This window comes from Kogia breviceps, chromosome 10 (assembly GCF_026419965.1).
Source record: "Kogia breviceps isolate mKogBre1 chromosome 10, mKogBre1 haplotype 1, whole genome shotgun sequence".
In the NCBI taxonomy this organism is placed as follows: Eukaryota; Metazoa; Chordata; class Mammalia; order Artiodactyla; family Physeteridae; genus Kogia; species Kogia breviceps.
In genome coordinates, this window is record NC_081319.1 from 38,589,371 (window position 1) to 38,611,761 (window position 22,391).

Genomic DNA, 22,391 nt, shown 5'->3' on the forward strand with positions numbered 1-22,391 from the left:
TTTCTTTCTACATTTTATTATTTCAAACCAGGTGAACAATTCCATAAAACATGTGAAAAAAGCAAGGAAGTGTTCAACGCTGAAGGACCCGGGCCTGGGGTGAGGGCATGAGGGGCATGGCCCCTCAGCAGGCAGCGGCGGTTCCTAGGTTAGCGCTAAGGAGCTACATTTAGGTTAATGGAGCCAGGGCCCAGGGCCGCTGGGGCGGGGCCCTCAGTGATGTTGGCAGTTGTCTGGAACAGCCCTTGAAACCCAGTTCTGTAGAGGGCAGGGCAGGGGCGCCACCCACACAGGGGGCAACCAGCAGAGGGAAGGGTGTAAACACGCAGACACACTCAAGGCACGGAATCATGGGAAGTGGGTTGGGTGGGTGCTGGTCAGGACCTGACAATTTTAAATAGTTTTTTTTCTAAAAAGCTTTCTAGGTTTGCAGTTTTCTTTTTTTTTTTTTTTTTCCCCTTTGCCTTTCTTGTTTTTTTTAAAAAAAAGTTACAAGAATGAGCCGGTGGACTGTGGTCTCCAGGAATGGTGGCGTCTCACGCTTCTTGTGCTTTTTCCTTTGGGGCCTCCGAGTGGCTTGTGGGGAGGGGGTTGGTGGGGGCAGGAGGCTCCCTGTAAACATTTGGACTTGGGTTGGGTCAGGGGCTGGTGCTGGGTGAAGCCAGGGGTCCCAGGCTGGAGAAGTGGGTGCCCCTCCAAACACAGGCCTTGGGAGACTCAGCATGTGCTCCCCGCCCCCATCACAGAACAAGACAACACTTAAAACCAGAACAGATGCCAGGAGGGGGTATGGTGGCCATTCCCTGCACCTGGGATTAAGGGCAGGCTTCAAACAGGGAGGCCTGTGGCAACCCTTCCCCCAAGTCTCTGGAGCTGAGGGAGGGGAGAGGGGGAGCCAAGAACAGAGAGAGGAGAGAAGGGGAAAAGCGGCCAGGGGGACAGGCGGGGAGCGTGGTCCTCTTGACCCCATCTTCCTCAGGGGCTGGGGGGAGCAGAGTCGGCGGTGGCCCTGGAGGTGGGGGACAGTCAGGGCATGGGTCGGGAGGTAGCCAGTGTGTGTCTCTCCTCCCGCCTCCCTAGACAATGACCCTTCTCCTTTTTCCCCACCCACTCGTTACCAGGGACACAGTGGCCGCCCAGAAGCCAGTGTGTGTTGCTGGGTTACGTGGGGGAGGGGAGTCTGTAGCACTGGCAGAATCCTCCCCACCTCTCCCAGGGCTGGTGGGGCCAGCCTCAGACAAGGCCCCTCAGATAGGTCCGAGGGGAAGACAGCAGGGATGAGTGCAGAGCTGGTCATACTGAGTGGCGGGCAGCTGGGGCAGCGGGGCCCCCTCTGCCATCTAGATCCTTCAGGCTAGGCCAGTGGCCTGGTGGGTGAGAAAGTGAGCTTTCTCCAGGGAAAATCCAGACAGCCCTCTAGTTCTGTCCCAGGACACAACCAGGCATTTCTGCTGTCTGGACCAATGGGCAGAATGGAGCCCAGGGCTTACCTGTGCCACCTCCTCAAAGCCCTGCACTCCGTCGCCCTCCTTATTCAGCACCCTGTGCCTCCCTCCCCTTGCCCTCTGGTCTCCTAGCGGGTGTCCAAGTTCACCACCCCCACCTGGACCTTCCCCAGCCCCAACCATGTCCCTTCTCTGGGCTCAGTGGCCCCACTTTGTTCCTCCCTGCCCGGCCCCCTCTGGCTCACCATCCTGCCAGGCCCTGCTGCCCCTCAGAAGAGGCCGCAGTCCTTCAGGTTGTTCTTGATGATGACATCAGTGACAGCATCGAACACAAACTGCACGTTCTTGGTGTCGGTGGCGCACGTGAAGTGCGTGTAGATCTCCTTGGTGTCCTTGCGCTTGTTCAGGTCCTCGAACTTGCTCTGGATGTAGCTGGCTGCCTCATCGTACTTGTTGGCCCCTGTGGGAGACAAAATGGTGAGGACTCGTGCTGCATGTGCAGCAGGCAGGCCTGTCCCACAGGTACAGCGAGGTTCTATGCGTGTGAACTGACAAGCATATAACGTGTGACAACTGTGAGAGGGCACAGGCACGTCTGAGTGTGCAAAGAGGGGAAGAGGGGCATCTGATTGTGTGAAGGAGGATGCTCAGTGACGTACAGAGTACATGCCTAAGTGTGTTAAGAAGGGCCCTGAAAAAAAAAAAAAAGAAGGGCCCTGGGGTGTACAGACACAAGTATCAATATATAAGCCTGTGAGGCACCAGCCCTTGCGTGTGTCCGTTACCCTTCTGTCCAGCGGGGGGCGCCCGTGGGCCACCTGGTCACCACCAGCTCCTCCCCAGAGGCCCAGACCCCACACCTGTATACTCAGGGAAGCAGATGGTCAGGGGGCTGTGTGTGATCTTCTCCTCGAACAGGTCCTTCTTGTTGAGGAAGAGGATGATGGACGTGTCCGTGAACCACTTGTTGTTGCAGATACTGTCAAACAGCTTCATGCTCTCGTGCATGCGGTTCTGGGGGCAGGACAGCGCCTTCAGCACCCGCCCCCACCCCCACCCCTGCCCCCACCCTCCCCCAGTGGCCTCCGGGCCTCTCACCATCTCCTCGTCCTCGGCTAGCACCAGGTCATAGGCGCTTAAAGCTACGCAGAAGATGATGGCTGTGACGCCCTCAAAGCAGTGGATCCACTTCTTCCGCTCAGACCTCTGACCGCCCACATCAAACATCCTGCAGACACAGCACCTTAGCTCCAGAGAAGGGAGTTCTGGGAGAAGGTCCCTGCCCCATTTCACAGGTTGACCGACTGAGGACAGAGGCCTGCTCAGAGTATGGCAGCTGCTTCCATGGAATCATCCACGCTGGCCCACCTTACCCCTGGGGTTCTAGGCCAGGGCACGTCTGCCCAGCAGGGTCAGGCTAGTCAGCAGGGTAGGCTGCCTCCGCATGGGGCAGGTTCAGTAGAGGCTGTGAGCTGCTGGCAACCACAAAGCCTTAAGAAACTTCAGAGTGGGGCTGAGGATCCTGGACCAGCCCTCTTCCCCAACAGCCATCGGCAGGCCCTGGAGTGAGGATCTCTACCCTGTCACCCGCAAGGCTGGCAGCTCCTGCCCCATTACCCTGCCCACATGCTCGCTCACTTGAAGTGTAGGTCTTTGAAGGTGAAATGCGTCTCCACGATGCCCGTGGTCTTCACGCGAGTCCGCAGCACATCCTGCTGCGTGGGGATGTAGTCACTCTGTGCGATGCGCTCCAGGTCATTCAGGTAGCTGGGATGGGGGGGTGGGGGATCAGTGGAGGCCACCGGGCCCCGTTCCCTCCCATCCCCTCATTTCCCAGGCATAGCCCTTGCCTGCACTGCATTCACTGCTCAGATGAGGAAACCTGCACTAGCACCCCTGCCTCCTGCCTGTGGAATGGGCCTGGGAGGAGGGGCAGCTCTGTGGCTAGCCAGCTAAGCCCCAGCACCTAGGTCTGAGGCAGGCCTGTGTCAGACAAGATCCAGGGTGGTGGAACTACAGGTGAGGACGGTGGGAGGGGGCAAATTAGTCTTTCAGTGAGAGATTCAGGATGCTAATCGGCGTAATTACGGCACCCGCCACAGAGCAGCCTGGCATGTCCTTTGATGCAGGGCTGGACAGGTTGGGGCCTGCCAGGCCCAGTGGGCTCTTTGCCCAGTAAAATTTGGGCTCCTCAGGGGGAAGGCATGAACACTCGCTTGGCGGGGGTCCCAGGGGCTCCTCATTACCAGCTCTCCTAATTAGTATCCGAGCCGCCCCGGCCAAGCCCTGAGACCAGCTCTGCTGCCTGCCTCAATATCCTTGCTGTGTCCTGGGGGTTGGGTCCAGGCCTCCCAGCCACTGCCCAGTACGAGTGTCTTGCTCTTGGGGCAGGGCTGCTGGGGCGAGCCCTTGGCTCCCACCAGCAGCTAGGCCAGAGGGAAATGACCTCAGAGACACAGAGACAGAACAGAAAAACAGGAAGGGCTATGGGGGACTGTGACGCATGTGCTGTGATCTGCAAACTGTCCCCTGTCCCCTACTGAGAGCCTCCAGCCCAGAGGCCTCATGGTGGGTTCCACACTAGTTTTTCCCTTGTCCCCAACAGGTGGGCTCACCCCAGGGACCCACTACCCCACAGCAGCCTTGGAGAATTGCTGTGAGGAGGGGCTGCAGTATGCCTGGTCCCTGGAGTTTTCCAATCTGCTCCCCACCTCTGGGTGATCTTGTCATGGCATAAACCTGCCAGGGAGGGCAGGGCCCGTGTTCACTACTGAATCCCCACACCCAGAACAGTGCTGGGCACAAGGTGGGAACTTAATGTCTGGGGAATGAAGAACAGGGATGAGGATGATGGAGTGGTAAGTAGCCGGAAGGTGGCCCTAACCCTGCCCTCCTTGAGTATCCTGGGCACTGAGATGGCAGTGGTTGATAGGACCCATCCCTCCTTGCCTCCAGGACCCAAAAGCTCTGCTGGCACTGAGCCTGTGACCTCTGGGGAGTCCTCCCGCACTGTTTGGCTATGACTCTGCAGCTCCTGTGGGGGGTGTGCATTCACAAGTGCATTCAGGCCCCTGCAGGGAGAGTGGGGCGGCTGTCCATGCGACTGGGGCAGGGCTCAGGCGCCACGGCCAGGCAAGACCGGCCTCCCACCCACCTTCACAGAGGTCCAGCCCCTCTCTGGGTGGGCTCAAGATGGGATGGGCAGTGGGCCTGGGAAAGCTGTTCAGACACAGGGACTGTGGCTTAAGCAGAGGTAGGAGAGGAGAGATGAGAGTACAGGGCCAGCAGCCTATCTGGGTGGCACCATCTGTTTGGATGTCCCTCCACAGCCCTGCACCAGGCCAGACCCAAGATCACCAAGACCTTGGCTAACAGTCAGCAGCTTCATGAACAGAGGCTGGCAGTATCTTTTTTAAGGGTGCTCAGGCCCTCTGGTTCAGGCTATAGTCCAGGTCTCCCCACATTGTACCCCCAGCCCAGCCCCTTGGAGTACTCACTAGGCGGCAGAGTCGTTGAGCTGGTACTCCCGCGAGCGGCCAAAGCAGGCCTGCACACCATGGTCAGCCCAGAGCCTCCGGATAACACCAGACAGATCCTCAGGGAGCACGCCCTGCTCCTCAGCCGTGCACGACAGTGCAAACAGCTGCCTGGCATCGTCCTGGGCACAGCAGTGAGTGGTCAGCTAGTCGCAGGAGCACACCCCCAACCCCACCTGTCAGAGGCAGGGAGGCCTCCGGAATGAGGCCCAGACTGGGGGGTTCTCAGCTTCCCCAGGACAAGACTTGCCCTGAAGCCTTATGGGAGGGAGGCAGGGTTGGGGAGTTCACGTACCGCGCGGGAGGGGTCGGCAAAGTCAATCTGCAGATTGCCCATGGCTTTAACAATGGCCATGATGGACTGGATGGTGTTGCTGTAGACAACTGCCCGGTACTGCCGGCATTCCTCCTCTGAGTAGCCATCCTCATGGATGATCCTGGCAGCCAGGAGTCAAGGATTAGAGTGTACAGGGCACAGGGACCTCACATGGCTGCCTGGGGCTGCTGGGGCCTGGAGAGACCTACTTCAGAAAGGAGGAAACTGGACTTCCCTGGTGGCACAGTGGTTAAGAATCCACCTGCCAATGCAGGGGGACATGAGTTCGAGCCCTGGTCCGGGAAGATCCCACATGCCGCGGAGCAACTAAGCCCGTGCACCACAACTACTGAGCCCGCGTGCCACAACTACTGAAGCCCACGTCGCCTAGAGCCTGTATTCAGCAACAAAAGAAGCCACCGCAATGAGTAGCCCGTGCACCGCAATGAAGAGTGGCCCCCACTCACCACAACTAGAGAAAGCCCGTGCGTAGCAACGGAGACCCAATGCAGCCAAAAATAAAATATAATATTTTATATATATAATAAATATAATACAATAAATTTTTTTAAAAAGAAAGGAGGAACTGCCTCTAAACCACTGGGACCTAAGGATGGATGCTGCCTCTGGGAAGGTCCTGGACCTGGCTAACACGGCTGGGCCTATACTTGGGCTGGGTATACTGGACCCAGTACAGGCCCACAGGAAGAGGGGAAATCAAGGTTTGGAGGCTGCCTCCCGCACACAGCACTTACTTCATCTGCTTGACAATGGTGCTCTTCCCTGACTCCCCAGCACCTGGAACAAAGGGCACAGTTGGTCAGGGAGCAGGCCCAGTGGGGTTACATAGGTAAGCCAGCCACGTGGCCTGGAGGCAGAACTCACCCTCCCCATCAACTGCAGTCAGATGGAGGCAGTTGGGCCTGGTGGGCAGCAGAGCTACCAGGGCAGGGCCACAGGGGTGAAGGCAACCTCGGCCACCTGGATCCCATGGTGGACTCACTCCAGGCCTTCGCTTCCCACAAGGTCCATTGCCCACCATGGCTCCCCACTGCCCTGGTTGAGTTCAGGGGCTTCAGCTGGAGACTTGAGGCTCAGGAGTCACACTGTCATCCTCACACGTGCAGGCTTGCCACTCTGCGGCTAGTGGTCCCCAACATGGCACCTAGGCACAGCTAGCAGAGGAGCCCTGCTCACTCCAGCGGGGCAGCAGCCCTCTCCCCCTCCACTCTGAGCCGCAGCTGCCAAGGGGCCTGGATCCGGGCATGGTGTCATACCCCTGCCTCCCAGACATGGCCCAAGGCCCAGCGTCACTCACACACACACACACACACACCACCTACACATACACCCTACACACATACACACCCCACCCACACACACACACCCCCCCCCCCACACACACACACACACACCCCTACCTGTACTGACTCAAGATGTTTCCCTGGCAGAGTCCCATCCTGTACTTCTCTTTGGCCATTGCTGAGGGATTTGCTGGCACTCTCTCTTGTGACTGTCATAGCATCCCCAGAGATAGGTACCATTACTCCCATTTTACACACAAGGGCACTGAGGCTCAGAAACTTAAAGTCTTGGCCCAAGATCATGTAGCCAGGATTCAGAAAGGCAGGGAGACATGTACGACGATGATGCCTGGCCTGCCCAGCCCTTCTCAAAATGTGGCTCAGATGCTGCAGGACGATGCCTTGGGAAGGTGTTTTTTTGTTTGTTTTTGTCTTTTAAAAAGCAGATTCCCAGGCCCCATTCCAGACACACAGCCAGATCTTGAGGGGTGCAGCCCAGAAATCTGCACTCCCCAGGGAGTCTGCAGGGAAGTGTGAGACCACTCAACTCCTGGCTGGGGGATGGAGGGGGTGGAGGCAGGGTCTCACCTCTTCCCTTTGCGGCTCACTCCCTGTCCGGAGCTCCAAGTAGAGCGCACCTCAGCTGGGCCTGGCTTTCCCTCCCAGCCTTTGCCCAGACTGTTTGCTCTGCCCGTCACTGCCAGGTATCTCCTCTTGCCAACTCCAGGCCTTTGCCCATGCAGTTCTCTTTGCTGGGCACACCTGCCCCATGTCCCACCTACGTGTGTCCCAACCCTCCTGATCACCGTGGCGGGGCTGTCCCTGTGAGCAGCTCAGCAGGGTGTGTGGTGGGGTCTGTGGGGAAGTCACACTTGAGGACTCTGGCCCCCATATCCCTCAGGGTTGGTTAAGACAACCTCAGAGGATGAAGGGGCTAACACACAAACTACCATGAGCAGCAATAACATCAGCAATGATGATCACGGCTGAGCTATGAATAGTGCCCCCTACGTGTCAGATGCTATTCTACGCCTATCATGCCCACTAAGTAACCTCACAACAAGCGCGCGCGGGGTGGAGCGGGGGGTAGCTCTACTCTCACCCCCACCTCGCAAATGAGGAAACTGAGGGACTTCCCTGGCAGGCCAGTGGTTAAGACCCGTGCTTCCAATGCAGGGGGCACGGGTTCTAACCGTGGTCGGAGAACTAAGATCCCACAAGCCGCAGGTCGTGGCCAAAAAATAAAATTTAAAAATTTTTAAAAATTAAAAAAAAAAACGGAAACTGAGAGAGGCTGCTGTCACACGGTTATAGCCCCTCTGCAGGTGGCCCACTCTGCGGTGCTGCATGCCTGGTACTGTGGCTGGGCCACATAGTCCTTGCCACTGGGTTTACTTCCCAGGCAGACACAGGTCTGAGTCTCTGCAGTGCCCTCCGAGAAGCAGCAGACTATGCTGAGGCCCCTGCCTGCATCCCCCCTACCTCCCACCCCAGATCCACATTGACCAGGAGGAAACTGAGGTGCAGCTGCGGCCTTCACAGCTGTGAGCCTGGGCATGTCCACACCCAGGGGCCTCCCTGAGAAGGCCTCACAAACGCCACCAGCTGCCTGGAATCACTGGGCTTGACTGTCCCAGGCCTGCTTCCCAGGATAGGAGAGCTCTGAGGGTGGCACAAATGGGCAGGCTCTGGGCAGGCTGGGGCACGAGCCCCTCTATCGGTCCAGCCCCTGGGCACTAGAGGCCCCAGTCCCAGTGCATTCCCCTGGGTGTGGGCTCTGGTCAATGGCAGCATCCCTCCCTTTCCCTTGGGCTGTGCATGGCAGGGGAACAGCTAGGACCCCTCACACTAACACTTCCCACCTGCAGAGTGGGGACATGGGGAGAAGGCCTGGGAAGGCCTGATGGTGATGCCTAATCACTGAGGCCCTTTCCCCAGGGCCCAGAATATCCATGGGGCAGGGAGGACAGCACTGGACTGGCTAACCACGAGGGCCAGGTGACCTCCTGGCTGTCCTTCCCACCTAGTCACTTGCTCCCACAGAGCAGGAGGAAGGACATCCTGGAGCAAAGGAAGACCCAGGAGCCACAAATCTCAGCCAATGCAAGAGTGGAGGCCAAGGATACAAAGTGATGGGTCAGATCGATCATGCCGTCCCCAGCCAGGAGAACTGAGATTCAGAGCGGGTAGATCTCCAGGGCATAGGGGACCACAGGTGAGGGTGACTTTGGGACCACCGTCCACCTGAGGCACCAATCTCCTTGTCTGGCCCTTTGATTACTCTCTTGGTAAAGGGTGTGGGCCACTCCATGGCCCTGTCCAGAGATGGGGATGACAACACAAACTTGCTTTGCATCTGATTTTCCTAGCTGCGGCAGACCTGGCAGACACTGACGTTCCCTTCCCTGTCCCCTTCGAGCCTCAGTCTCCCCTCCTCTCCCTTTAAAAAGTTAGGAGGACATTCTCTGCCTCCATCAGGGGTCATTGCAGAACTCCCGTTTGACAGGTGGACAAACCAAGGTCATGGAGCCCCCATCCCTGGACTCAAAGCAGTCCTGTTGTTCTTCCAGCAGCTGTGACTCAAGAGGGAAAGAGTTAAGTGGCAGGACAAGGGTGTGGTGCTGGCAGCAAAGCAGAAAGCAGGGGAGAACACCAGGACAGAATCAGAGGCATGGCCCAGGAGCAGCTGCAGCAGATCAGGGGACAGAGGTGGGTGGGGCCACAGCATGATATCCAGGTGGACAACCTGGTTCTCGGGCAGCCCACAAGCTAGATGCCCCAGGAACTTCTTTTCCATCGGGGCCTGATGATGTTCCCCTGTTAGACAGGCTGGTACCTGGAGCGGACTTTGCTTGTACCTTGCTAATCCTGGGCACCCAGTTCTCCCCACCCAGCCCTGCACCTTCCCTTCGGAGAAGTGGGCTTCACTAGCTGGATCCGGATTGCTGCAAAGGTGCTGGGTGGGGGGAACTCAGCCAGGAGAAGGTGCCAGGAGTCTCCTATCCACAGCGGGCCCACCAGGCGTTCCTTCTCCAGCTGAGACCAGACGGACCCACAGAGGATCCCTGGGGTGCCCTCAGTGTTCCCACTGGGCCATACCTCTTCCCACCAAGGAAGAAACCTCTGCAGCCCTTGCCCCAGGGCGCAGCTGCTGGGCCCCCAGCGGGCAGGCAGTAATTGATGAGATGTGCTGGGCGACAGCGGCTGCTCTGCATTAGAACATCTGCTTCCACTCTGGGAGCGCTGGGCCCCAACGGAGGAGGCAACAGATGGGGGAAGGGAGAAACAACGGCTCCACCTGCCTGAACAAGGCCGGCAGGGCCTCTGCAGCAGAGACAGGGCCACTGGTCCAATGGCTTGATGCTGATCCCAAGCCCCAACATCAGGTCTCTGCTGTCATCTATCTTGAACCCTCTACCTCCCAGACTAGACTTTGTCCTGCAGGGAGGCCCTGACATGCCGCTTTCCTCTCTGGCCCCACTTTCCCTTCTGCAGAAGCTGTGAAGCCTCGAGTGGCCAGCAGGCCCATCTCTCACTTTCAGATCCCCTCCCAGAGGGAGGTCCAGACTTGCCAGAGCCCTGGTGTCCACCCCGATTCTCCCTGAGATCTCCAAGAGCTGCAGCCCTATCCTGCCCTTACTCTGGCACCTCATCTATGAAACAGGATACCACCATTATCTCGTCCGAGGAGACGGGTGAGTGCCCGGCACACGGTGAGCATTCAGATCAAAGTTATTATCACTATTTCTTTTACCCTTTGGAAGATGACAGATTTCCCCAAACCTCTCATTTCCTGCAACCCACAGTGACCACGCTGCATAGGTCACTGCAACCGCAGCCTGCAGAGGGGCCTGCTGTGACCATCTCATTTTGAAGGTGAGTTTCTGAGGCTTTCAGACAAAGGGCAATGACCAGTGGCTAAGAGGCTGACTCAGCAGTGGTGGTTCCCTGGCGGGACTTGTGTCACCTGGGACCAGAGTCAGAGCCACTCACTCCTTTGCTGGCCTTTTGCTTAGTTGTCACTTCCCTTCACAACCCGGCACTTCTCCACAGCGGGGTACTCCTTCCCGCCCAGCAGCCTCACGGCAGACACTGCTCACTGGCTCTCCTCACCCAGAAGGCTGGGCAGGCTGGGTAACAGGCCTCCCTGCAGAGGCTTTTGTGCTGGTGGGCTCCCTTGGAACATGTGGGGCTTGGGAGAGCAGCCAACTGACGTGGCAGGCCTGAGGGCAGAGATTCTCAGAAGCGGCAGTGGCTGGGACCACAGGGTAGACGGGCAGCAGCCCAGCTCAAACCCACAGCACGGGCCCGCCCCCTCGCCCCCACCGCCCCCTTCCCAACCCCCTCCACTGGCCTAGGCGGGGGGGGGGGGGGGGGGGCACTGGGGGAAGGTAGGGGTGAGCCCTGGGAAGCCCACCCCGAAGGCAGCCCTGGCACCACCTTCCACGGTCATCCCTGGAAGGTGCCACGTCTCCAGCGCAGCCTGCGGTTCTGGGGCCCCATAGCTCCCGCCCCTCCCCTTTAGCCTTAGGGTCTCGCCCCGCCACCACCAGGGGGAGCCCGTCAGCCAGAGGCCCGGTGGAGGAGGTGGGGGTTGGGCGGCGCAGAGGAGCGTTGGTTTCTGGAAAGCAGCCGCGGCTAGGGGCAGCTGGGGGAGGTGCCGCAGCCACGGCCCCCTCCCGAGCCTGGGAAGCCCTCGGCCGCAGAGACGCGGCACGCCAGGGAACAATGGAGACGGCAGGGAGGGGCAGAGGGCCCCGCCAGACAAAGGCCCTCCAAGCCCCGCCCCTGGCGTCTCTTCCTTCCTCCAGGTGCTGCTCTTTGGCCCCTCACAACCTCCAAGGAGGCTCAGCTGGGGTCTGACACTGTGAGGGGCCGGGCAGTGGGTCTTGGATGGACCCTGTGACACCCCCGCCCACGTGCGTGGCCTTGGCTTCCTCCAGGTACCCCAACAAACCCGGAACCTCCCTCCCTCCAGTCTCTGCCACTGGGAAGCCCACGGCTTCATGATGCCCCTCAGGGAAGCACCAACAACCAGGGCCTGGCCTGCTACTGCCAAGTCAGAGCTCTCTGTGCAAGGGAAACAGGCCTCGGGTTCTGCCAGACATGGAGAGGACTTTCCAGGGCAGGGCTGTGTCTCCTTCAGTGGGGCCCTGCCCACTGTACAGAGGGAAACTGAGGCACCGCGTAAGGAAGGCCACCCTGGAGGAGAGGACACCCTGAGACCTGTGCACTGTTGACCACTCAGGCTACAGGTCTCACCCTCCACAGGAGCCAGGCGGTGCTGGATAGGGCCCAGGTCATACAAGGAGCCAGGCCATTGGCACACCCCTCTTCTTGAGGCTTCTTCATTTAAGGAATCGCTTTGCTGTTTTCAAAGAACCTGAATAACCCCTACCCTTCTTCCTGATTCACTATGGTAGACCCTGGGTGAGATGCCCACGCCTGGGCCTCAGTGTCCCCATCTATGAAATGTACCCCTCAGGGGAGTGTGCCAAGCCCAACGCCTGTCCCGAGCAGCCTCCCTTGGGTCCTCACACCCACCCCAAACTGTCCAGCCCAAGCGGGCAGTTTGCCTATGTACTCACAAGCCATGGACCGTGCTGAGAATCAAGACATCACAGGTCCCAGCACTGGGCACAGAGAGAGGAGAGGACAGCCTGAGGTCACACAGTGAGAAAGACGGGGGAGTAGGCGCTCTGGGCCCCAAAGTCTTGACTGGCCATGAGGATGCATGTTCTCAGCTTTGTGTGTGGCCTCATGGCCCACCGACGCCTTGATGCTTCTGCGGCTTCTGCTCTAGCTCTCCTAAGGCTTTTAGGCTCCTCAGTTCCCTAGGGCCTGGCCTGACAACCCAGAGCAAAACCATGGGAACCTCCGTGGGGGGAAGGCAAGGCAAGAAAACTTGGATTTTGGAGGCCGAGTAGCATGAGGACCGGCCTCACCGCGTCTCATGCTGTAGCCAGCCCACACCACAAACATATCAGTCGCCACACAGTACCATACAGGGGCTTTGCTCTTAGTGGGGCCCCCCTCTGCTGAAACACTCTTCCCTGCTCCTCATCTGGACAACTCCCAATCTTCAGACCAGGCTCAGGGGCCCCCATGCTGGACTCTGACAGCCTCTGAGCTTTCCTCAGGCCTGGTCTCAGTCCAAGCCTGGGGGTTGTGGGAAGCACAAGCGTAATGTTAGGGGAAGAGCGAAGCGCTAAGCTGCCTGACTGTGACCTAAGTATTCCTGTGAGGGGACACGGGCCAGATATATCAGGACGAGGTCACCCCATGGCCACACAGCAGATTTCTGGCTTTAAGCAGGAAAAAGATTCACACACAGAGTCTTGGGTCCCATCCTCCTGGGCAGATGGTCCCCTTTCAATCTCCTAAAAGAAGAATTGAGGCCCCCCAGGCATATGCAGAACACAGAAGCACCCAGAGCATCTGCCTGTCATCCTGACTGAGCAGTTCTTGCCAACTGGGCACAGGCTCCTGAGGGGTGACAATAGTTGGGGGCAGGTGCTCAGGGTCACTACCTGGGTCTCATTTCGGTGTCTCCACTTATTGGGTAAGTCACACGATGTCCTGGACCCTCCGTTTCTGCATCAGTGAAATGGATGTAATGTCAGTTCCAGCCTCGCAGGGTTAAATACGATGAGACCAACCCCACACAATAGTCATCAATCAGAAGCAGCTGCTGTTATCACCAGAGGGGAAACTGAGGCCCAGTGAAGGCACCCCCAGGCCCAGTGAGCAGTGGGGTGAGGGGAATCCTTAGGCTGGATCAAGGGCCCCTCTGTCTACCCCCAGGCAGGGGAAACCCAGAGTGAGCTAATCCCAGGGCTGCTGCTCCATTTCCGGGTATTCATCTGGGCCTGCAGCCGGCCTTCCGGCTTTGGAGGGCAATGGCTGCTCGGGAACATAGGAGCAGCCCTCTGCTTTCCTGCTAGCCCCCCTGCCGGCGTCCCTCTCCCAGCCACCACTTCCTGTGGTCAAAGGAGGGGCCTGGAATCCTTCTCAGAGGCGCCACCTTCTCTGAGATCTTGGGCCCAGTGGTTGCTGGGACAGGACAAGGGACAAAGCTGTCTAGAGTGACTCCAGCCCAGCGACTACCAGTAGGGTCGCCCATAGGGATAGGCAGATGAGCCTGCACAGGTAGGGCTCACCTTCTAAATCCCCCAGTTGACCTGGCTCACACTCCCCACCCCAGTGCAGAGTGTGAGCGGCTCTCTAGCCTCTTCCCCTTTTGGGCTCCTCCTCCTCCAGCTGCTTCCTCCTTTTCCTCTGGTGTGGACACCACTTCTCTGAGAGGCCCAGCCCTGCCATGCAGACTTCACTGCCCCTCCTCCAGCCCGGGGCACAGTAGGTGCTGCCATCAACACCCCCTCTGGATATGCTGAGGCTGCAGCAGCCTTGGCACCCCGGAATCCTCCGAGCCATAAGGACACCTTCTCAACAAGCCTTATATGATCCCACCTCTAGGCTTTGGCTCAAACTGGCCTGGCATTTACTGCCAAGCCTTGGAAGTGTACCCAGAAGGCCAACACTGAAGGTCCAGCCCAGTTTAGGGAATGTGTGGTTATTCCGGGGAGATTATTCCTCCAACCACCAAGATGATCATAGCCCCAAAAGCAGCATCGGGGTGAGGGTGGAGTGTTTGGGGTTTAGTAAGATCAAGAGCTACAGGCTAGAGAGGCTGGGTGGGGCTGGGCAGAGGGGGCCCCACCCTGCACCTGTGGCTGAGGGAGGGGCTGCCTGAGAGCAGCAGGTAGTAGGGCCACCATCAAAGGGCCTAGTCCTTGCCCTCCCCAGGGCATTCTTAGGCAGGCCCATCAGCTGTGGCCTGGCCAGAACCTGTTAACTCCTTTCCCCCACTGAACTTTTAGGTTAGGACTCCTGCCCTGAGATACTGGGAAGGTGAGATAGAAGCTGGTCTGCACCCTGCCCCCATCCTGCTGGGGAGACAGCACTTAGGCTCTGGGTCGGACTCTCTCATCCTCTGCTGGGGATGTGGTGAGGCAAGGCCCTGGTCCCTCAGAGGCTAAGGGCTTATGTGGACAAAGCTTCCTCCATCCTGTTCCTGCCAAAAGAATGGGTGGCTTCTAGTGATAGAGACCGAGAGAGACACATCTAGGGACTTAGATCGAGGGCAGGGTGTACAGGACCAGTGTGCCTGCCTCTGGCCCAAGCTGTCCCAAGTGCCAGCCCCTGCTCTGCTGGAGCCTAGGGACCTCACTGGGATCCCATCAGGCCCCACACCCAGCGCTACCTGCTGTCACTTGCTGGGCAACTGGGCGACGTTTGCAGGCCTGGGTATCGATGATGTTACCCAGTGACCCTGCAGCTCAGGCCAGCCCAGGGCCAACCCTGGGCCAACCCAAAGAGGTCCTTGACCATGCCAGTCCCCATCTGGTAGCCTAGGCTCCAAGTCAAGCATAGTGGGTGGCTTAACGCTGCCTCAGGGCCTGGCATGGAAGCCTGAGCTCCCCAACTGGCTCGACTTCCACCTCCGGCCACGGTGGCAGGCATTCCCTCTGCCCTTACCACCCGCTCTGACCTCTGTCTGGGGTTCTCCAACCCCCAACCCTCCTGGGATACCCTCAGCTGAGCTCCAGTGTCACTTCCTTTGCAAAACCGCCCTTATTCAGCCAGTCTCCCAGCTCAGGGGTATCACTTGAAGGACCCAGTTTCATTCCTATCCTAGAGGTACAACTTTTCATGTTGGCTGCACCAACAATGGAGTCATGGGCAGGGGCTGAGCCCAGGGGGCCTGAGCAGGACCCAGGCAGAGGGGGTCAGAAATGGCTTAGACCCCTACTCACTCCCTAACTTGGGAGCCCCAGCACTGCACTACCGACTCAGGAAGACAAAGCCTGGCTTAGCCTGGGGGAGGGGTGGGAAGAAGAGACTCAGAGGCCCAAGCTGCCCCGCCCCCCATTCAAGTGCTAATGAGCTCCAGCCAGACGGCGGGATAGCAGGATAGCGGGATGGTGGGATGGTGAAGGCTATGGGGAGAATAGGGAGGCTGGAGGCTGGCCTGGGTACCAGCCCACGTGGTACCCAGGGCCCTGCCACACCCCCAACCCTAGACCCCCAGGAAGGTGGCTCAGTCCCCAGAGGTTGGGCCTAAGGTCCCCAGGCCAGTGTGTCACTCCAGACGGCACCCAATGTCTGCAAGCCTCAGTCTCCCACTTGCTGTGAGCAGCTGCCTAAGGGAAAGGGAGGGGGTTCCCAGGGGCTCCATACTGCGGCCAGGCAGCCTCCAGGCTGGGGAGATCCCTCCCCACCAAACTCTCAGCTCTGCAGGAGTCAGCAGAGGGTCCCCCACCTGTTTTCACACCCCCAGACTTTGGTGTACTGTTCTCACAACACCTGTGGCTGTAGGCAGGCACCGCGTCCCAGGTTATGGATGGAGAGCAGGTCACCTACTAGGATTTCACCTGTCACTGGGTTTCTCAGCCAGTACACTAGGTGGAGCTGGGATTTGAACCTAGGTCTGTGTGACCCCAAGAGCCAGTCTAAGGCGGGTGAGCCCTCCTCCCCACAGGCCAGGAAACACCCACCCAAAGGCTTGGGAACCGAGTTGGTCCCTCTGACCCCAATGCCTGACCCTGGCAAATGTTGCTAATTTTTCAAGGCCACCCAGAGGACCCCTTCTCCAGGAAGCAAGCCCCCTGCATTCATAGGCATCATTAGACTCTACCCATTACCCAGCCAGCCAGCATCCTGGGCTAGCCCTTCCCACTAACTCCAGCTACACCAAGCCCCAAGCAGCAGCCCCAGAATTATTTATCCCTGTTCACGGATGTTCACGATAGTTTCACTCTTTCCATACACACTGAATAGGCACCTACAGTGTGCCAGGCCCCTTGTGAGAGACACAGACAGGACAAAGGTCACAAAACTCTCTTCATTTTCATTTGATAAACCTAATTGAGCCCCTGTATGTGCACTCTCCACTCTGGCCAGGCCAAGAACTCCTGCAACATTACTCTGGTCTGAGCCACATGACTATGGGGCAGCTCCAGCCCTAAGAGCTAGACAGGCTCTACTGAAGTGGCAGAGACAGCGGGCCTGCAACAGTCCCCAAACAGCCTGAGCTGAAAGGAAGAATGTAAAGCCAGTCTCCCATACGAACAGTTGGAGTCCCTACTGTGTGCTGTGCCCTGTGACAGGCTGCACACTCATCAGCAAGAGATCTGCATGGAGTGGGATAAGGGCTGTCTCTGAGGTGCCAGCATAGCCTGATGAGACCAGGAGGAAACAGCCTGAAGAACTTTTCCCTTAGTCTCCCCACCCCCCAGTCCTGGTCACTGGCCCTACACTGAGCCCTTGCCACCTGCTCATGATATGGCAGGTGATGGCTCAGTGACTGCCATCTTGCTCCTTCATCTACCCATCCCCAAGACCAAGTTCACATGAGTAGCACTTCTTTCATTCAACAAACAGACAAGAAGCACCCAATAGGTATCAGGCTCCATGCTGGCACAGAAGGCTCAGAAATGAACAGGACGCAGCCCTGCCGCTGTTGCAAGGGAGGGCAGCTGTGACAAGCACAAATACCACGCTATGATGGGGATAGCGCTGGGGGGTGGGGGGGCGCAGAGGAGCCTTGGAGAAGGGGGTCTGTCAAAGAAGGATCCTGGGAGGCGATCCCTGAGCAGAGTCTTGAAGAACGATCAAGTAGTAGTGAAACAGCGGAAAAGTACATCAAGTGAAGGGAACAGATACAAAGTCCCAGGGGCAAGAAAGAACTGCTGTATTTATACCCTGAAGCCTTCCTGGGGCCAGTGATGGGCACTGTCTCTCCTTTCTCTGTAGACTGCCCACACGAGCCCAAACAAATCAAAGTCACTCTCTAAACACACACACTCTGGTCTACTTTCCCCTAAGTGCCCAGCCTGGGGCCCCAAATTCTACCTGGGGATAGCTGGTCAGTCAAGTTGAACTGGGTGGAGGCAGGGGTATCGCTGAACTAGGTCTGGTATCAGCAACTCTGCTCCCCCTACTAAGCTGCAAGAAAAAACCCTCTCACATCTGCCTTTGCCCCGGTGATGGTGACAGTGACTATGCCCGCTTGCTGGCGGGGCAACCCAGGATGGGAAGGAGCCAGTATGAGGGTGGGGCAGCAGGCGTGGTTCTGGCTGGGAGGCAAGGCTGGCAATTGCCCAGCCTGAGTTCTGTTGCCTGGACAGAGTCTTTCCGCTACGTGGGACAGGCACCCAGCTCTCTGAAGCTGCCTCAGCTAGGCTCCCATCACCTCCTTATACCTGGACAGGAAAGGGATGGCCAGCCAGGATTCTCCTCCAGGCAGTCCTGGCAGATTGAGTGCTCAATTTCAGGCAAAGTTTGGTCTCCCAGCCCCTTACAGTGCATCCTCTGCAGGGTCTTAACCACCCCCCCACTCCCAACAGGAACCTCCACGAGGTCCCCGTTCCCCCGATCCTGGGCACAGCACTCCTCTGGCCCAAACCCAGGAAGCCCATTTCACAGAGGAAGCAAAGGCCAGAAGGGCAGAATGCTGAGATGGACTCCCCAGTCTATAAAATGCTGAGCATTTCTAGGGGACCCTGCACCCCTGGTTGCTGCCGGCCCAGCATGGGAGGGGTGGCCAGGCCTAAAACCTGAGCCGGGCTCCAAGGAGCAAGGAGGCCAGGAGCCCCATGGTCCAGTCCCACATCTTCTCAGGCACTGCCATAACTGCAACCGGCCTGGGAAGGGGCTGGCTAGAGACCCCCTGGCCCGGCACTGGGAGGCACCAGTACCGGAAGCACCCTCCCCAGGCCCAGCCGGCAGCAGCGATGGGCATTCCGCCGCGTCGCCACCCACTCGCTGCCGCTGCCGCACTCGCAGCAAAGACAGGAAGAGGCAAGCGCCCAACGCAAAACAGCCCAGGAGGCTGGGCCGCCGCCCCTTCCCGCCCCTTCTCTTCCTCCCCGCAGTGGCAGAGGAGCGGATGCCATTTTGAAACCTCCGGGGCTGTGCCCCTGAGGCCAGGCCCCCAGGGACAGTCAACAGATGGGCCCAGGATGGAAGACACGCTGTCCCTCGGCCATACGCTCAGCATGAAAAGCCCCGCTTTTCACAGCCTGGGGACAGCACGCGGCTCTAGAGCTGAGGGGCCACACACCCCCCACATACAGGTCCAGCCTCCAACGCTGCCGCGAAGACCTCCCTCACCCCCATGCCTGAAACCCCCACAAATCAGGCCGCCACTGGGCACCACACCTGCTCCCAAGGGGAGGCTGGACTGGGACAACTACCAGGCCCGCAGCCTTTGCAGAAATCCACTTCAGATGCCCACCCCCAGCAGGCCCCGAACTACTCGACCAGCTGGTCCACCACTCCCCCCTCACAGGGCCTCAAGATCCGACAGGCCCACCTACCCCCGGAGGCCATGTCCCAGGCCTTTGGGCCCAGAAAGGGTGCGGGAAGACTAGCACCCATTAGCAGATCTCTTTTGGCCCGCCCGCCGGGGGCAGCAATATGTCGGCTGTCTCACCACTTCCACTTCCCCCCACCCCTCAAGCAGCCACCATCTTCCCTGGCCTTGGAGGCGACGCAACCCAAACTCCTCCACACTCCCTCCTACTCCCAGATGCCCCCCTCACTGGCCCAGACAGGGTTTAGAAACTGGGAAACAGATAGCCAGCAGAACTCCCCGGGAAGCTTGAGGCCAGGTCCCCTCCCCCAACATGACCAGTGGAGCCTCAGTCCAGCCCCTCAGGGGTCTGCGGCCAGTCCACTCAGCCCGGCCCACCTGGTGTAGGAGGGGTGGGGGAACCTGGAGAAGGCCAGAGTGTGGGAGAGGACTTAAGAGCAGGGGAGCAGAGGGTTTGAGGAGAGATGTGTGCAGAGAGGGAGCTGGTGGGCCAGATGCAGGGAGCAGGGGTCTCTAAAGATTTGGGGGTTCTGGCTGGAGAGAGAGCTCATAAGCAGTCATCCCACTGAGAGGTCCTTTGGGGTCCAGGTGCACAGGTGGAGGATATAGGGTCCAGAGTAGGGATGGGGAACAGAGGGGGAAGGAGGAAGTGACTGGGGGCCTGGGAGGGGCCCTGGAGATACTCATGCCCAATAGGAATAGGGGGAGCAGGTGAGGGAACAGGTGGTGCCTGAAGGTGGGGGCCGAGTGGGATTCTGGGGGGTTGGGTAAAGTCTAGGGAAGTATGGAAGGACAGGCAGGGGCTCTGAGGATCTGTGGGTTTGGTCAGCAAGGGTGGATGGTGAAGCAGAGTTCTGGGCAGCGAGTGTTGGGGCACTGGTGGCTGGATTTGGGGGTCTGGGGTCTGGGATGAGTTGAGGATGTGATCTAAGAGTCTGGGCTATGGATCAGAGGTCTAGGCCAACACAGAGTTTTGATCCATTATTTGTATGTCCTTGCCAGGCAGGTTTGGGGGGCTCAAGTCCAGGTGTGGGGGTCCAGGCCGAGTCTGAGAGTTCGAAGCCCTAGTCCTCAGGTCAAAGTCGGGGATTGGGCGGGGAATCGGGGGTCCCAGCGCAGGGTGCGGCCTCACCCAACAGCAGCAACTTCACCTCCCGCGCCGCCTTTTCTCCGTCTTCCCGCAGGTTCTTGTCGATCATCTTGGAGCGCTCGGCCGCCGCCTTGTCCTCGGCGCTCACGGTGCAGCCCATCCCGCCGTCCGCCGGCCCGGCCGCTGCCCGGCCCCCACACGGCCCCGGCCCAGCTCGGCCCCGCCCGACCCACTCCGCTCCCGCCGCTGGCCCTCTACGCGTAGCTCCCAGGTCGGCAGTTCCGAGCGTCTGCGGGCGGTGCCTTCCAGGCCGCCGCGCACCGACCGCAGGGCGGGCAGGGGGTGGGGCCGGAGCGAGTCAGGCCCGGGACTGGGCCGGGGCGGGGCCGGAGGTGGGGCCATAGGAGATTCGGGGCTGGTGATTGGCGAAGGCGAAGTTAGGTGCGGCCCAAGCTCGGCTCGGGCTGGAGGCGGAGCCACGCCAAGGGATAGCGGTAGGGGTAGAGCCTAGCCCAGAAGGATTGAGCGCAGGGCGGGCTGTAGGCGGGGCCGGGCTCCGATTGGGTGCGGGGCGCCTGGAGCTCCGCTGCCCGATGGCGGGGGCGGGCGGATCTCGTAGCCTGAGGATGGGGATCCAGTGCACCTCAGGGGCCGAGCAGGAACCAGTCCTCTGAGTTGGGCGAGCAGAGCAGAGGAGGCGTGTCTTCGCCACTTGTTAAAGTTAATGAACCCAGTAAACTTGTTTCAGGATCCACAGAGCCCCGGAGGCTCTCTGGACTGCGGCTTTCTTAGTCTTAAAGCGGCGTTGGCACCTTCTCTCTCTAGGCTGCAGTTTAAAAAAAGGTTTATTGCCACCTCAACACCTTTGCCCAGGCTGTCTCCCTCAGCTGGGGTACCTTCTCTAATCATCCAAGACTTATCCATCCTTCTCTGATCTTCTAGGAGGTATCCTCCTGCAGATAGTGATGCCAGCTGACTTCTGGGAACATAAGTGGCCATGATCTTATGGCCTGTCACCCCTGGACAGTGGCTGCAACCCCATGGCTGGACAAAGGTGGGGTGGAGGCAACAGCATTTCTAGGGGGACATTTCAGTCTTTCTGATCCTGTTCTCCAGGAGGAGGCGACAGCCCCGACCTCCGATGGACATTTTAAAGTCTGCCAAGGGTTACCCAGGAAGGTGTCCTGTGTGGCCCTAGTGCCATGAGCTGGGGAGGCCCCAGTCCAAAGACAAGGAAGGTCTACATAGCCAGGAAGGGAGCTGGCCACCAATGCTTGGTCATCAATGCTTAGCCACCCACAGTCCCCCGTTTAGCACAGACTCCCTCCTTACCACCTTGATACACATCTTGTTTCCACTCCCAATCCTCAGTCTGCTCTCCCTGGAATGTCCATATGTCCCTCTCTGAATGGCTCCCTTGTTGAAGTGGCATTGGCCTATAAGTCCTCAAATGGTTCCCGCAGAGCTCCCTCCTGCCTGGAGCCAAAGCTCAGGCAGGCCCTGTCATGAGCACTAAGTGCAACTGTTGAAAACACACAATGCCCACCCAGGGACACAGACATTCAGAGGTATGCTCTATACATCCATACATAGGCTCAGCCTCCAAAATGCTTCAAATCCACAGAACACACTGTAAAAATGGGTGCACACAGCCAAGAACACAGCCTGTCCACACAGACTACAAACCCAGCTCCAAGGCGGGCCTCTTCCCCTGTCAGCCCCGTCCCTCGCTTGAGAGCTGATCCTCCCTCCTTGGGCCTCCCCAGCCTGCTCCTAGCAACAGGCAACAGCTCTAGCAGTTGCCAGGCAACAGGGAGAACCTGTCCGCCCCTTGGAGGCCAGGCTCACCAGAGGTAGGAACACAGACCCCAGTCAATGGAGGCGAGGCAGGACAGGGCCACTGGGAGGCATGGCTTCCCCCAGCCCCAAGCCAGTTCCTGTGGTATTTGCGCCCTTTCCACCAGTTAGCCACCCACTTCCAGTTAAGTGCTCTTCCTACAGAGTCCAGCAACCCCTGCATCCAGTTCTCCTGGCTATTCCCTCACCATTTTCATGGGGGTCCCCAGGGCTACTGCAAAGTCTCTGTTTGCTCCTCCAGTCACACGCCTCCCACTCCAGGGGCTCAGAGCCCCACAGGCCCAACTTCTCCCCTGATCACCAGCCCCATGTCCACTGCTGCTCTGAAGCCCAGACACTTTGGGTACCCTCAATAACCCCTGTTCCTGGGCTTTCCACTTGTGACCTCCCACCAGCCAGAGCCATGACCCTTGCTCCCCACCCCTACATCCTGTTAGTTTCTTCCCCTCCTTAACTCCCCCTCAAAT

General features: G+C 58.8%; 1 protein-coding gene across 1 annotated transcript; it reads right to left on the reverse strand.

The window, feature by feature from the left end:
- Positions 1-433: 433 nt before the first annotated feature.
- GNAI2 (G protein subunit alpha i2) lies at positions 434-20,384 on the reverse strand. The gene is made up of 9 exons (XM_059076844.2): positions 20,110-20,384; positions 6,053-6,095; positions 5,277-5,418; positions 4,943-5,103; positions 3,084-3,212; positions 2,544-2,673; positions 2,306-2,459; positions 1,691-1,905; positions 434-1,009 (listed from the first exon to the last, which is right to left on the reverse strand). Exons 1-8 carry the CDS (start codon positions 20,225-20,227, stop codon positions 1,715-1,717), a joined length of 1,068 nt encoding a protein of 355 aa, XP_058932827.1. The 5' UTR covers positions 20,228-20,384; the 3' UTR covers positions 434-1,009; positions 1,691-1,714.
- Between the last annotated feature and the right edge of the window lie 2,007 nt (positions 20,385-22,391).

Excerpts from the sequence above, each read along its gene's own strand:
- GNAI2 (XM_059076844.2), bottom strand. The coding sequence starts at position 20,227 with ATGGGCTGCACCGTGAGCGCCGAGGACAAGGCGGCGGCCGAGCGCTCC. Across the intron at positions 3,213-4,942 it reads CTCAACGACTCTGCCGCCTA|CTACCTGAATGACCTGGAGC; the intron begins GTGAGTACTCCA and ends CCCCCATCCCAG. Across the intron at positions 2,674-3,083 it reads TTCAAAGACCTACACTTCAA|GATGTTTGATGTGGGCGGTC; the intron begins GTGAGCGAGCAT and ends CTGTGTCTGCAG.